This window comes from Dasypus novemcinctus, chromosome 5 (assembly GCF_030445035.2).
Source record: "Dasypus novemcinctus isolate mDasNov1 chromosome 5, mDasNov1.1.hap2, whole genome shotgun sequence".
Taxonomy (NCBI): domain Eukaryota; kingdom Metazoa; phylum Chordata; class Mammalia; order Cingulata; family Dasypodidae; genus Dasypus; species Dasypus novemcinctus.
The window spans coordinates 45,929,788-45,944,497 of NC_080677.1; the positions used below are offsets into that span (position 1 = coordinate 45,929,788).

Below are 14,710 nucleotides of genomic sequence, written 5' to 3' on the forward strand. Positions count from 1 at the left end.
TGGGGGAAATGGAAGCCAAAACTGTCGCCGGCGAACACCTGCATTTTATCTAAAAGCTATGAAAACGTAACAAGAAATTGTGGAATGAATCAAAACGCAGAAATGAAAATGATGGAAGCTTAAAAGGAGAAAACGGGAATCCATCTACAATATCAAACTTAGCACTTCTAAAAACAATAACTTGACGAAGCAGCAAGTAAAAGCTACTAGCTCTTTTTTAAGGCTCTCCCCTCATTCTCCTTAATTCTCTTCCTTTGCTCTTGAGCAGCTTTACTTGTATGCAGCGCACCCCGGAATTATCCCCGCGTGAACCTTCCTTTCGGATTTTTTCTTTTCCTTTTATTCCCCACTTGTTACAGCCACGAAATCTAAAGTTCCTTTTCCTTATCTTCTAGTGTTTGTTTCAGGGACGGGCTATAGAGGCGGTGTGAAGGCAGAAAAAAAGTTTTGCGGTTTGGGAAACTTGGGCCTTTGTTGTATCATTTCCCCTGCCCGCCCTTTCACGCCCCCAACCACGTGACCAAGAAAGGCCGGAATTTTGTGAATGGAGCGGAAAGGTGGCTGCAGGGGCGAGAGAGGCTCCGCCCCCTTTCCTAAAAGGACCAATCCCCTAGCGGAGCGCTGCGGGGTCAGAAATAAACAACAATGGGCTAGGAACATTCAGTTCGTCATTGGCTGTGGGGAGAACCTCGCGGGGCCTAACCCGAAGCTCCGCCCCCTCTGGGCTCGGCGGATACCCGCCAGGCTCCCGCCGCTGAGAAGGTCTCGGAAAACGTTGCTCGGGTTACAGGGCTGGGTTATCCCGGGAGGGCGGCGCGGCGGGACACCCTTGCTAGTTTCCACCCAGCCTGGGTGCTTCTCTTAAAAAGTCCCCAAGAGCCTCAGTCCTGGCTCGGGACCCAGGCTCTCACAGTTCTCCCTGGCCGGGGTTAAAGTGCAGTTCCCGCTCAAAATGTTTGTAGGTGCGCACGTTGCCAAAGGCGACTCCGATTTGCTCGAGTTTCAGAGAATGCACGGTGTGTAGCCTTGCTGTCTACAGTTAGTGTTTTTTTTTCCCTTGATATAGCCTTCCCCCTCCTGCTTCTCTCCACGGGTCCGGGGTTGAGTTTTGTGCGTTACACTCCATTTTACTGCGTTTCCACAACGTTCCATTTAAGAAAGGAACTTTCAGATAGACTCGGAGAATGCAGCACATTTCTCAACGCGCGGAGCAGCTGCCGGAAACGTCCTTTGCTGGTCAGCTCTGGCCGCCACTAGGACCACGAGTGAATTTCAACGCCAACGAGCCCCTGGTACTATCCGCGGCCTCCCAGCCCCTCATGGGCCCGTGGAGTCTTAAGTGACTTCCAGTCCTCCAAGCCCCATAGGAGGTTTACGGCAAGTCGCTCCAGAGATGCAGTCTTCACTTTGTAATGCCCTAGTCTCTGCCCTTGAAACCCGAGCCCCTCACCGCTCGCCCCCAACTCCCGGCTCCTGTTGTTTAAAAGCCCGAGAGGAAGTGAAAGCGTCCAGTACAGTAAGTGACACCCTCTGCCTCCTTGTGTACAAAACAAAAGCTCAGAAAAAGTGCGGGTTTCTAGGACGCCCTAGCAATTCCATCTTCTCTCTGCTCCTTCCCACCTCCACAGTGGGCTGGAAGCACCTTTCCCCAAAGCACATGTGGGTACATGTTTGATTTTCATACACTTCTCCTTACCTAGAATGCTCCGTAGTCCGCCCAGCTCTCCCTCCCAACGCAGCTCTCCCTTTTTTTTTTTTTTTTTTGCTAATAAGCAATTCCTCTCCGACTTCCAGATGCTTTCATTACAAGAGGCTTTATTTTTCTGTCCCGCCAAGGGTAGGATCTAGTTTTAGTTAAGGATGGCTGCTAAAAAACTATTTCGATAACAAAAATGGTGAGGGGGAAGGGTATTGAGAAAAAGGGAAAGAACTTGGGCCAAAAGCTTAGTGGGACCGAGGCTAGGGAAAGAGGTGGGCTCTCGTTAGATCCAGAGGGGAGACCTTGAGGGGAGGGGCGCGGGGAGGGGAGGCACGGGCTGAGTGGATTGAGCCTCAGAGTAAACACCTGGACCGAACCCCAAGTTCTCTAAGGCGATCATTTCAGTAGTGGACCGAACACACCAGTAGTGTGAGCTGGCGACTCCACACACACTCTGGCAACAACGTCCCTGGGCGTCTTAACAGTGCACTGCGGTTTAGGAGAGGAGTCGGTTCCCTCGGTGATGTTTCCAAAGCTGCGAATCGGGCGCCGCGCGCCGCGGCGGGAGCAGCCGGACGCCGAGACCAGCTCCAAGGGGCCGCGAGCCGCCTGATTGACAGCCCGAAATCCGATCTTGTGAAAGAAACGCGGAGCCAATGGGAGGCAGCGATCCATCAGTTTGGATTGGAGGCCCCTGGAGGAGAAGTAGAGGAAAAACCACCGAATTGAGCTCTGTCAGAGGCGCTTTCTGCTTCCAAGGGGGAAGTGCTGGGCAATAATTAATGGTTTTATTAAATTTGGAGGGAATTTTTTGCAGCCGTTCACCTAGCGTGGCCTTCAGGTGGGTCTTTCCGACAACTTTTTTTGTGTCTCTCCGGATAATTGCATGGTTGTGGGTTGCAAAAACTATCCTTATGAAAGAGGTATCTCTCTTTAGTCCCGTTAGGTGCAAAGCAAGTCTCGGTGATCGCCATTGCTAGTTTTGCACACATTTGCGAATCAGCGCTGCCCGAGGTACACCGACCGCGCAGGGAAACATCGAGAGTGCAAATAAATACATCGCCTCTTGTTCGGAATTTTGCTACAGCCGAAAATATGTAAATTGTGAACTCTCTTTGGATCCAGGTGAAGGAGGCGGTGTAGGGAGGGTTATTTTTGTGAATGGGACTGTCGGAGGATAATTAGCTATGCAAATTCAAGCGCTTCATTCATGATTTTTTTAAGCCTAAAAGCCATCTTGTTCCCCTCTAGGTTGATAGGAGTCCAGATTCCGAGGAAATCTCCAGCTAAATGCTCAAAATATAAAACACTGAGCTGAGATTTGCGACGAGCAGCAGAATGGATGGATTTTATGACCAGCAAGTGCCTTACATGGTCACCAATGTGAGTGATCAGTTCGAAAGTTGCTGTTTATAAACTTGACTCCGACAGGGGGGAGGGCGAAGATGAGAAGGGAGGGGGCAGGGGGTTGGGATTGCAGATACTTTATCTGCTTTGTTGCCACTGTAGGGCGACTCTGCTTCTAGAAGCCCAATCTTCAAAATGAGCTTACCTTTCCGTGGTTTGGATAAGGCATAGTTTTGTTTTTAAGACCCCTTTTTCTGATTAAAGTGCCCAAGATGAGTGGAAGAGGAGCTGGAGGGCAGCAGCAGCTGCTGCACTCAAAGTTTCTGGCTGGGTTTGTCTGCCACATTGAAAAGAATGAAGTTGAGACAAATGCTGACACTTTTTGTTTACATGGGGTGTTTTTGTTTCTTTTTTGCTCTAATTTTCTCTTCATTTTTTCCCTCTCCTTTCTCCACTCTCTTCTTTTTGCTGCTTTCTTTTTTGTGGGTGTCTGACAGAATAAATTTCACTGTATTTTAATGTATCTTTGATCCAGCCTAAAAACGACTTTAAGTGTAATTGCTTGATGTTGTTTTGATGCTGAGATACTGTGAATCTAGGACTGATAAATAGTAGGGTGTCAGGATCGGTACCCGTCAGCCGCTCCCTAGCTGTTGAATTCTCAGCATACGCTTTCGACTGTCAAAGGAACGCAGAAAATGAGTATTATAATTGATACTACGGAATTTTACTTTTTTATTCAGAGAGAAGATTCAGTCGACTTTATGTTAAATATGCATGTTTGTGTGTGTGTCTGTGTGTGTGTATGTGTGTGACATCTGAGTTTTACATTCTTTTAAAGGATTTTATCTTTCCCTTTGTAGAGTCAGCGTGGGAGAAATGGTAACGAGAAACCAACAAATGTCAGGAAAAGAAAATTCATTAACAGAGATCTGGCTCATGATTCAGAAGGTGAGGTTTGATTTTGGGCAGAATCCCTCCTCCCCTTTTCCTCATCAAGGAGAGGGCAAAGGGGCACTTCAGTATTTTTAAAAAATAATAAACTTTGAAAATACAGATTTTAACTCAGACTTCCATTTGGAGCAATTTACATAATGTGGCAGTTTGCATTAGGGACTATTTTTTGATCCTGTCACAAACTAATGAAAGAAGGAGGAAAAAAGCCCTAGAAGTTACATCCTTTTTAAAACTATTCTTTTGTATTTAAATATCCTTGTCCATATGGCACAAAATTAACCCCAGACACTAAGGTAAGAATTCTAAAATATCTAAAAGATTGGGACAAATGAAGCAGCTATGTGCACTGTTTAATTTTTTTCTGTCTACATTATACGATTTCCAATCCCCTTTACACTGAAACCATATACTATCAAAAGTTTATTGAAAAATTTTGATGACTACAAGGTGAAGTCATATTATATTGTTTATAGGCCTTAAAAGTGTTCACTGAATCATAATTAAGGCCCCATTAATAATTATATTCCTTATTTGGTCAGCTAGGTCACAGAATGTTTTTGTGAACTGTAAGAGGTCAACATATTATAAATTATTTCAGCTATATGGGGTATTTATAATAAATTTAATATACTTAGATTAATTATCAGATTTCGATTTACAATTTACATTAGGTGTACTGAATCTTGAAACTTCCTCAGATCTCCATATTTGTCTCACCCCCATCCACACACCCCCAACAGGACAGAGTACACATTTTGGATCTCACTCCCCCATCTACACCCCAACATGACAGAGTACACATTTTGGACTTGATAAGTCACAGGTGCCAGGGGATTATTTCTCTTTGATTTTTTAATAAGACTTCTAATGGTAGAAAATTTTCTCCAAAAACTTATGCTTAAAAGTTATCCATTTTAGTTTTAAGGTATTAAACCTGAAAACATACAGTACTTTGAGAGTTAGACTAGGTCCTGTTACATCTTTTTTGTAAGAGTCAGAAATAAATAAAATGCTTTTCAGTGTTTCTAATCATTCCTCCACTACTATTTTAGCAAGTGTTAAATGTATTTAAGAAAGGCTTCTGTAGATAGACAGACACATCTTTACCTCAGTTTGTGTGTGTGTGTGATTCTGGGTGTACTTGTGTTTGGCATCACTGAGCTTCTCAAGCCATTTGTTAAAAAGAAAAAAGAAAAAGGGATGATTGGCTTTATTATTTAGTTTAACTATTTCTTAAAGAAGTATTGCCTAGTAGGCAACAAAACTGGACAGGATTCTTGAGATGTTTCCTTATGGATCCTATTTTCGTTTTATATTGGCTTCCCCTACCCCAATTAAATTGATATTTAATACCAATTTCATGGCAAACATTTCCATTCAATGAAGCCTAAAGGTTTGCAAATCTTATGTTATATCTTTAATTTTTCTTTTAGAACTCTTTCAAGATCTAAGCCAATTACAGGAAACATGGCTTGCAGAAGGTAAGGCAAAAATTGCTTTAAAAGGGAGGGGCAGGGAGAGAAGCAACTCTAGAAGGAAAAAAAAAGTCCTGAACTTGCTGTCTTAATGTTCAGCCCAATTAATTGAGCTCTAAAAGAGCCACCTCATGTGTCATGCATACATTAGAGCCTCTGATGAGTTTGTCTTTAGGGACTCTGGGGCTGTACTACCCAGTGTCATCACAAATTACCAGGAGAAATTGCTTCCAGCTCACAATCACATCTGCTTTTGGCAAGAACTAATGCACCAAGACTTCAAGTTCTAAGCCTCTGTTCAGATTTTAATTGCAATTGATCAGGTTTATATTATTGTACCTCGAGAGACCTCCTAGAGCCAGAACCCGGCTTGCTGTTTCCTTTAGAGCAGCGCATATCATTATTTGGTGTTCTGTTGGAGGACTTTTTCTGATGGCAGAAATTAGTTTCTCTGGGTTCATCAGGACGGGATGCTTCAAGATTTAAGTGCCAGTGTCTTCTTTCCGCCTTGTTCACAACACAGGACTTTAGGTCTGTATCCAATAACTTAGGAAATCTATGGGTTTAAAAGAAATCTTTGGGGTATTTGAGGATTTTTAAAAATGTGGTGATGTTTGTTAACATTGACCTTTGATATTTTCTCACTTTCATTAGGATTTATTTAATATAGCAAGGAGACATTCAAAGACATTACTTTTATTTTAGATAATTTTTGCTAAAAGTTTGTGGTGCAATCTATTATGTCTTTTATTTTATAAAACTTTATTTTATAGGACCAATGGAATATTGCTTCAGTAAAGCTTTATACAACTTCAGAAATGCTTACTTTTGAGGGACTTAAGTGTTGGCATCCATAATTTGAAATTTTCTTTTGCATTTGGCATAATTAATGTGAAATATTAGTTTTTTCATGTGATGTCTTTGGGAAATAGAAAAGAGAAAATTATGGATATTTAAGCACTGAACATAACTGTGCTGTTCTGTCTTTATATTATATGGGAAGCATGCAATTTCTTTAATAGATTTTTAAGATGGTAAAGAGATAGAGGGTCTCTTTAAATGCAACCCAAGTATTGTTGTAGCTACTTTGAAGCAGGCTGACGCTCTTTATCTGGTGGTTTTGCATGCAGTTGATCAAGTTGCTGTTAGCATGTAAAGTAAGTTTCTTTGTTTTGCTGATATTCCAGTTCTCCAAAGAGCTTTTGCTATCTTTATGAATCTTTAAAGTTAAATAGCTTTCCTAGTAGTCCTTTGAAAGGGTGATTGTATTTGTATGTTAATGACAGGTAAGTGTTAATGAAAGTTTTACTTATATTTAAAAGAAATTTTGCTTGTCTTTGTAAATGAAACTTATTGCAATAGATTACTTGTTATTGCAACATAACCCATACATTCAGACATAACTTTTTTAAGAAAATATTCTGTAGAGGTTCCCATTTTAATGTTTATGTATTAGTTTTGTAAAGTTGAAGGTCATTGCATTTATGAGGGAATTTATTCGTTTATTCAGAGTAACTCAAAATATCTATTTTAATTGTTCTGGAAGGTTTGTTCCTTCTCAAGATCTTTAAATCTCATTGATTCCAAATCAGTGCACTTGCTGGCACATTTTGCATGTGCATAGCAACTCTGTTCCTGCAATTTTAAAATGTGGAATCTGTGACAGACTCTTACCATTTTATAATCTGCTTCATAATTTTTTTAAACTTATGAATCTTTTTGTTTCTTGTAGCTCAATAAGTGATTTGAATACTCTATCCAAGTTTATCTTTTGAAACTTTGCACTGAATATTCTTTCTCATGATTGTTAACATACCTGTATATCAAATCTAAAGATTTAGCTTTATATAAAATTAACTAAAAAAAAAATGACTGTATATCGAGGAACACAGACATTTACTTAAGACTAATAATTTCAGAAATTAATCTGCAGAGTGTTTTAATGAATACCCAGGTGGGCTACTATTTACAAACTAAGAATAATATTGCATTTTAGAAGAATTTAAAGATTTGTCAAAATAGTGTACATTAATTTATCCAATCATGAAATAAGCAAAATGTTGTTAATGTGATTTTTTCATCTAATAGATAGTTTCTTTTTTCTATTTCTTAATAGACTTCATATTCAGTTTTGTTTTTAGAAACTAAATGCAATTTTGTTATTTTGCACTAACATTTTTAACTTGATTTATTCCATGACTTTAACAATATTAACTAAGAGGAGATCTCAAAATTATCTTAATTTATTTATAGATAGATTTGTCGATTCTTTGTCTTATTGGACATCTAGAAATTAAAGCATTGCCAAATTGGCAGACTGTATACCATTTACATATTTCTTTTCATGACGCTCTGTAGCCAAGAAAGTCACCATGGAATTTTCAGGCATTTTGACCCCTTTAAAAAATAAAAAGGTCATTGGCATTTAATCAAGTTTCTCCCATGACTTAGAATCCCACTGGGAAGTTAAACAGGTCTAAAAATCTTATTAGACAAGAGAGTCAAGTTAGTTGTAATGTGTCACGTGAAAGTCATGTTTTCAAAATAATCAAAATCCCTAAATACTTGGAAAATGATTTACCTTATCATATTTAATCTGTTCTTTTCTACAAGAATTTTTTGAAGTTGGACCTAAAGCATAACGTGAAATAATGGGTAAAATACACTGGGTAAAATAGTGTAGATTATGAAATGTGTTTTACCTCTAAGGGGAAGTTGGGGCAAATAAGACAGACTATTTGAGGATGGGATCCAACCAGTATTTTCAATTCCCTAAAGTCCTTTCTAAAAATCTACTTCTATTCTCCCTCCAAAATTGATTTCTACTTACATATCAAAAATATGCTTGAAGAATATAACTTTATATTAGTGAAAGTACTCTTATATTCCGAGTACTAACATTGCTTATTTGTAGAGTTTTTAAAAACACATATAATCACAATTGAAAACAATCACGTTATTTTGAACTTAGGAAAAAAGAAAAGCTAATATTTTCAGTGACCACCATAGTAGTTGAAGAAATCAAGAGATGGTGCCTATTTTATATTTGTGCCATGGAAACTTCATTTTGTAATTTTACTGTGTACAATTCTTTATTGATTCTTTATCTTTTGAATTAGATTACTACTGACGGAAAGGCAATTGCAATTATTTGATTCCTTGAAATAATGATTTCAAGTATCAATCCTATCAACATCATAGTAACATCTTATTCTTTCACATCATGTTTTAAGCGGTGCTTTTCTAACTGGTGTCCTAGAAATTCAGAATTAAAATGGAATCTCGTGTGTGCCAGGGGCAGAAATAGAAGGATGTAAAATTGAGTTAAAAAGAGATTTCATTTCTCTAAACTTGCTTGTTCAAGCTTACCAACTAACACAACTTAAAGAGAAATAATGAATTTCAGGATATATTTAATATAAGAACATAGGTACTTTTGAATGTTCTTTTTAGTGGTGGTCTAGAAGATTCTTGAGGTTCCATTTCATCAGTGTATTAAGGAAAAGAGTCAACAGTGATTCGCTACCATCAGAGTAAAAGATTTTTCATTGCTGAGTGGTAAGCAAAGTTTCATCTACCACCATACCTCCACGTCAAAGTTTTATCTCCCTAGGTTACTTTATTTATTTATTTATTTTTACAAAAAAGGTACTACTTCATATATTAGGTTTTGCTTTTTTTTCTGTTGGTTTCATGTGACTTTCAAATAGTAGCTTGGCTTTTAAAGTAGAGATGGTATTACTATTTCCTCAGTTCACCTCAATGACTGATAACAAAATTTATAGTCCAAATCATTTTTGATGAATGCCCTTAAATAGTAAGTTCTATTTTTATTTGCACTACATGTCAGCCACAATATACAGTAGTCATAATACATGTACTTTCATTTTTCAAAAATTCTCTTTGTTTTTTAAGTGGAATATAAAATTAGATATGTACTCCTGAACTTTTTTTCCTCCCAATGTGGTGCAGTAAGGGATAAAGTCTTTAAAAACTGCATTATTGTATGCGCTTTACATAAAAAAGCAATTGAATTAAGCATTAAATTACAACATTTGTGTGTGCGTGTGTGTATGTGTGTTTGGTACTACTAGCCCTCTTGCACCAGGAGATACTCTAAATACAAAAGAAAGACTTCTCATTTGGACTGATTTAAAGGGTAGCAGGTTGAATTTTATTTCTAAACAGTCATTGGAACTGTATAAAGTATTTTTCATCTAGGATCTATTTATAAAAAAAAAAAAAAATTAAAAATAGAAAAATTGGATTTGGTATAGCATAGGTGATTTTTCCAGAGCATCCTAATAAATGTTTTTTGTAGTATGATTTTATTCCTTTTGACATGTGCACAGTGTTATCGTTAAAAATAATAATAATAATGGAGTTGGAATCTCTAGCATGAGAGAAAATATTTGGCTAAAAACAACAGTTGGCTATGAATTATATCCTTAAGTTTTCAAGTCACTGATGGTCAGGCCAGCAGAATTGAAGCTGATTTGACACAACTTAAACGCATTGTTATCTTTCTTTTAGAGTATATAAAAAGATTGCCTTTATCAAATATTAAAGGTATTTCTGTCATGGGGAAAAAGATCCCTTTTTTTGTTTAAGAATGTTTATATTTCTGCATTAATTAGTGCTTGCACATTGGTACAATCATTTTCATATTAAAAGCAGATGTGGTATAAAACCAGACTTAGTGGACTCATGATTATTTTGTTCCATGGCCTGAAGTGTTTTTAAGAATTAAACAGAATACCACTGTGTAAAGGTAGATTTTCTTACTCTTTTACTTTTATTTAAGATACATTTAAAATTTTTTTCACAGAAGCTCAGTACTTGCCCTTTGATTCAAAGTGAAATACTACAAAATTCAGCAACTATCCATTATTTCATAATAAAGAAAATTTGAATAGTAGGCAACAAATTAAGGCATTTCACTAATGGTTTTTCTCCTTATTTCCTCCCTCCCTTCCAACCTTCCTTCCTTCCTTATTTCATTCCCTCCCTCCTTTTCTCCCTTCTTTCATTCTTTCCTTCTTTCACTCTTGACAAGTTTCCCTTGTGAAGCAGGATAGGTTAAGTACATACATATATGGTAATTTCATAAACTTGTCATTTATTTACATATTTTCCTTAGCAGGTCTTAGTTGTATTTGGGACAGAGCACTAAAACTGGAGTGTTTATATTACAAGTTCAAGTTTACTTGCTTTAGCTCTTTGGAAGGGTGTGACATGAAAGATTGCAGTTGGGCCACATGGCTCAGGCTGGACTGTGTTTTTGTGAATGGAGGCAGAACTCCAGTTCTGCCTGCTTGTCTTGAGGAATTGCTGAGGAGATCAGCTGTCTCATTCACTGGCAGAAAGAATGACTCATGCATCTTCCGCCTTGTTTGGCTCCAGGTCATTGTTACAGTGGATAGAACTGGTTTTAATTAAATATTAACCCCTTTTATACTTGACATTTGTGGGGTTGTTTTGTACTTTTCTACTTTTTTTCTATACTTAAACGAAAACTAAGCAGGCCTCTAGTTTGCAAGAAAATGGGGGGCTTTTACTTGCCTATATCCAACCTTGTAAAATATTTCTCCTTTTCTTAAGTGATAATTATTTTATTTGAAAGTTAAAAATAGACATAAAATAAAGGCAAGTTATATTTAAAAATTGTCCGTCCTACCCCCAAGGAAATTTAGTTAAGAAAGGATATCAAATTAAAAATGGGGTTGATGGTTCTTTGGCATATAGTCATGATTAATAATTTTATAGATTTCTTTTCTATAATATATATGTTCAGCTCTGTAGTAAGAGTAAGAGGAAAAAGAAAAAAAAAACCTTTGGATAATAATCTAGGTAAAGCAAATAGCTGAGAGTGCAGATACTATCCTTTTAAAGCCCAGATCCTGAGACTTGATGGCAACTTGTCTATTAATGTGCAATGAACTGATAGAACCGCTCTAGCTATTACCAATAAAATCCACATGCTTAATCTTCTTGAAAGCCTTTTATTGGTCTTTTGGTATATGCTTTCCCCCCTTATTCTTCTCTTCCTCTTCTCTTTCCTCTTTAATTACGTAGTATGGAGGGAAACATTTTCATTCCCAAAGGTGATCATTTCAAGCATAGTTTATAAGAGATAGTAATAAAACAAATTTTTTTTTAGGTTGGCTTCTCTTGTTAATTTTCAACTTTGGAGTTGATATGGCTTGCCACAAATTTCCAGGCAGCTGTAGTTTGCTACTTCAGAGAATTACTGTGGATTGAAGAAAAAAATGTATGACACAAGTGCAGCCATAGTTTGTCATATTTTCCTTGCCCAGATCCAACTTGTGTTTTTAGTTAACTGCTTTCCTTTTAGTCTAACTTGAAATTAGAGGTATACTTAAGCCTTTGTCTATTTAAGTAGCATGCTGCTTCATTTGGTCTATTCAGTTTCTTAAGATTAGCTTCTGTGAAAATGTGAGTCATATGTTTTTTGTTAAAATTCTGTAAAATGTTCAAGCATAGTGTGAAGTATTTATTCAGTATGTTAAGGAGTTAGTACAGAAATAGCAATTTTTATTCTTACTTTTACAAATTGTTAGTATGCAGCTATTTTCTGTGTATTTGTGAAGTATAACTTCTAGATTTTTCTGCTCCTAAAGTTTTTTTTTGCACAGGCATCCAAACACTCACCATACATCCATCAGTGATTTTTATGCCTTTCTTCCAGATATAGATAAATAGATAGATATTTACATATATTGTAGAGTTGCAACTTTGTCTTGTGATAGTAAGGAAAAAAATCTGGCCTTTAGGGCATTCATACCAGCATATTTAGTTACAAATACACTTTTGTTACTCATGAGCTATTTTTAACAATTCCTGTAAGGGGATATTACAATTTTATTAGATTCTTGTAAATGTTGGCTCTTTAAAAGCGTAGTAATTGCTGTGGTTGATAATTTTACATCTCAATTGTTATCTGTTTAGCTGTTAATTTAGAGGGAAAACCAAAACATGGGTATGATGGAAAAAAAATGTGCCGGACCCACTGTTATTTGTTAAATACATATGAAAACACGTTAGTAATCTTTTTGGTGTGAAGACTTATTTTAAAGGATTCTACTCCACATGTAATTTCTAAATTTCTAAATGAGAAAATAAACTTACTGCAATGTCAAAAATTATGTACTGTTAATAGCTAAGAGAATGCTAATGTGTAGATTTTTGTTCTTATTTTTATCCCTCTCCAATATAATTTGTTAGAATTATGTATTATATTTTAATTGAAGTAGGTTTCTTATGTATTATATTTTAATTGAAGTAGGTTTCTTGTAAATAGAAATGGGTGGCTGGTGAGGGATTGGGAAAAACAAATAAGTAATATATATTGAGTATCTGCCATTGTGTATAGGAGTGCTTAGACTATTTCATTTAAAAACCATTTATTATCACCATAACACTGATTAGTAAAATAGAGTTCAGAGAAGTTAAGCAACTTGCCCAATGTTGCACAGTTAGCAGGTGTTGGAATTATGATTTAAAGTTTTTTTGACTCATAAAGTTTTTACCTAGGGTTTCCGATGGGGAAAGATCTCCTTGCAGAATAAGCTGATTAAATAGGCATTGGTTATAACTTAAAGTAGTTTTAATTTGTTTGGTTTCATTTGGCAGTTGGGTTTATTGTGTGTTTTTAATAAGCTTAAGCATTGGTGTGTAGAAGAAATTTTTAGGAAGCAGTGCATGTCAAACTGCATATGTTTTAATAATATTAAGACAAGATTGTCATTGGATAATTAGGCTATTAATAATATAACAAATTTTATTGTCACATTTCTGTTTTTTAAAACAATACTATTTGATAAACTGATCTAAAAATAAACTTTAATTTGATGTGTATTGTTCCACAAACTAATTTATTTTTATATAGAATTTTTTTAACCCATTCTGAAATGTTTCAACAAAGACTGCTATTTTTAAAAGGATTCCTCATACATAATAGGTTCTTTAAAAAAAAAATGGACAACTGTTTAATATGACTTGACTGGTTAAAAACATTAGTATTGTATAAAACTAGTTAAGTAGCTAATCAAATTATAGTCGAAGTTGATTAGGATAACTTATTATATTTTCACCAAATTACAGATAACCTAACTTCTATTTTATTTAGTGTGTGTGTATGAAAACTGGTTTTAGTAATATTCTGTCAGTTGGAAATTGGTTATTGTGTGGTCTAAATCAACTGTTATGAACACATTATAGAAATGAAAAAGTACGTTTTTGTTTTGATTGCTGTCAAATGCCTTAAGTCCTTGCCATTCAGTATTTTTCCTTTACTAAAAATGGGATATTCATTTGACATTAGGAATGATGAAATAGTGATATTCTTTTTATCAGTGCTGAATGGTCACCAGGAAAATATTTTGCATGAAAGGATGGAATTTAGTTTTCATTATTTGTTATTTTTATTATATATGGCCATAATCTTTGAAAACAGTTCTTTCATTTAAAAACTTTGTACCATATTTTGGCCAAATTTGGGACAAGCATTTTTAACTATGGTAGACAAATTTACAATATGCCAAACATACCAAAAGCTTAGATTGTATAGAAGTAGAGGGGTGTGTGTGATAATTGTGCATCATTTAAAAGAATTGTTTAATAAACTTATAAGAATTGCTTAAGCACTGGCAAAGGGTGAATTGAAATACCTTTTGCTCTATTCTTCCTAAAAAGGCCCCTGCAGCTGTTAGAAATCCTGTATTGTCTATCTTACATGTCCCTTATATTCTATCCAGCATGTGAAATTCAGAGAGATTATAATGGCCACCATTATATTTCTGGCATATATATATTTCTAGTTGATATCAGTGATCCCCTGTATTTTCCCTCCTAAATATTGCTGTCAATACTATTTTAAATAGGAGCTCACTGGCAAATAATCATAGGTTTGATCTCAGTCTAAAAAGTCCTTACTTGACAGATCTTACTTGATATTCCATGGCCTTGGAAGTTTCTTTCTTAATTTATTTTTACTTTTTATTTTTTTTTCTTCTTCAGCTCAGGTACCTGACAATGATGAGCAGTTTGTGCCAGACTATCAGGCTGAAAGTTGTAAGTATAGTATGACTCATCTCTTGCATTTTTCTTTTATATCCTTTTCTTCCCTTCTACTTTCCTCCTTTTCTTCCTCACTTCCCTCTGCCTCTCTTTTATTGGTTTCTACTTCCAGGGTCTCTTCTTGTAAATACCT

At 36.2% G+C, this 14,710-nt stretch overlaps 1 protein-coding gene across 6 annotated transcripts in view; it reads left to right on the forward strand.

The window, feature by feature from the left end:
- Window positions 1-2,091: 2,091 nt before the first annotated feature.
- ETV1 (ETS variant transcription factor 1) overlaps window positions 2,092-14,710 on the forward strand; it is an 88,158-nt gene continuing 75,539 nt past the window's right edge. Inside the window, exons 1-6 of one of the 6 annotated variants that reach the window (XM_058296933.2) lie at window positions 2,094-2,540; window positions 2,637-2,824; window positions 2,951-3,082; window positions 3,910-3,997; window positions 5,437-5,484; window positions 14,518-14,571. In XM_058296933.2, coding sequence (XP_058152916.1) covers window positions 3,038-3,082; window positions 3,910-3,997; window positions 5,437-5,484; window positions 14,518-14,571 — 235 coding nt within the window. In that variant the 5' untranslated portion in view covers window positions 2,094-2,540; window positions 2,637-2,824; window positions 2,951-3,037. The other 5 variants (XM_058296936.2, XM_071215141.1, XM_058296932.2 and 2 more) reach the window with 5 other exon arrangements.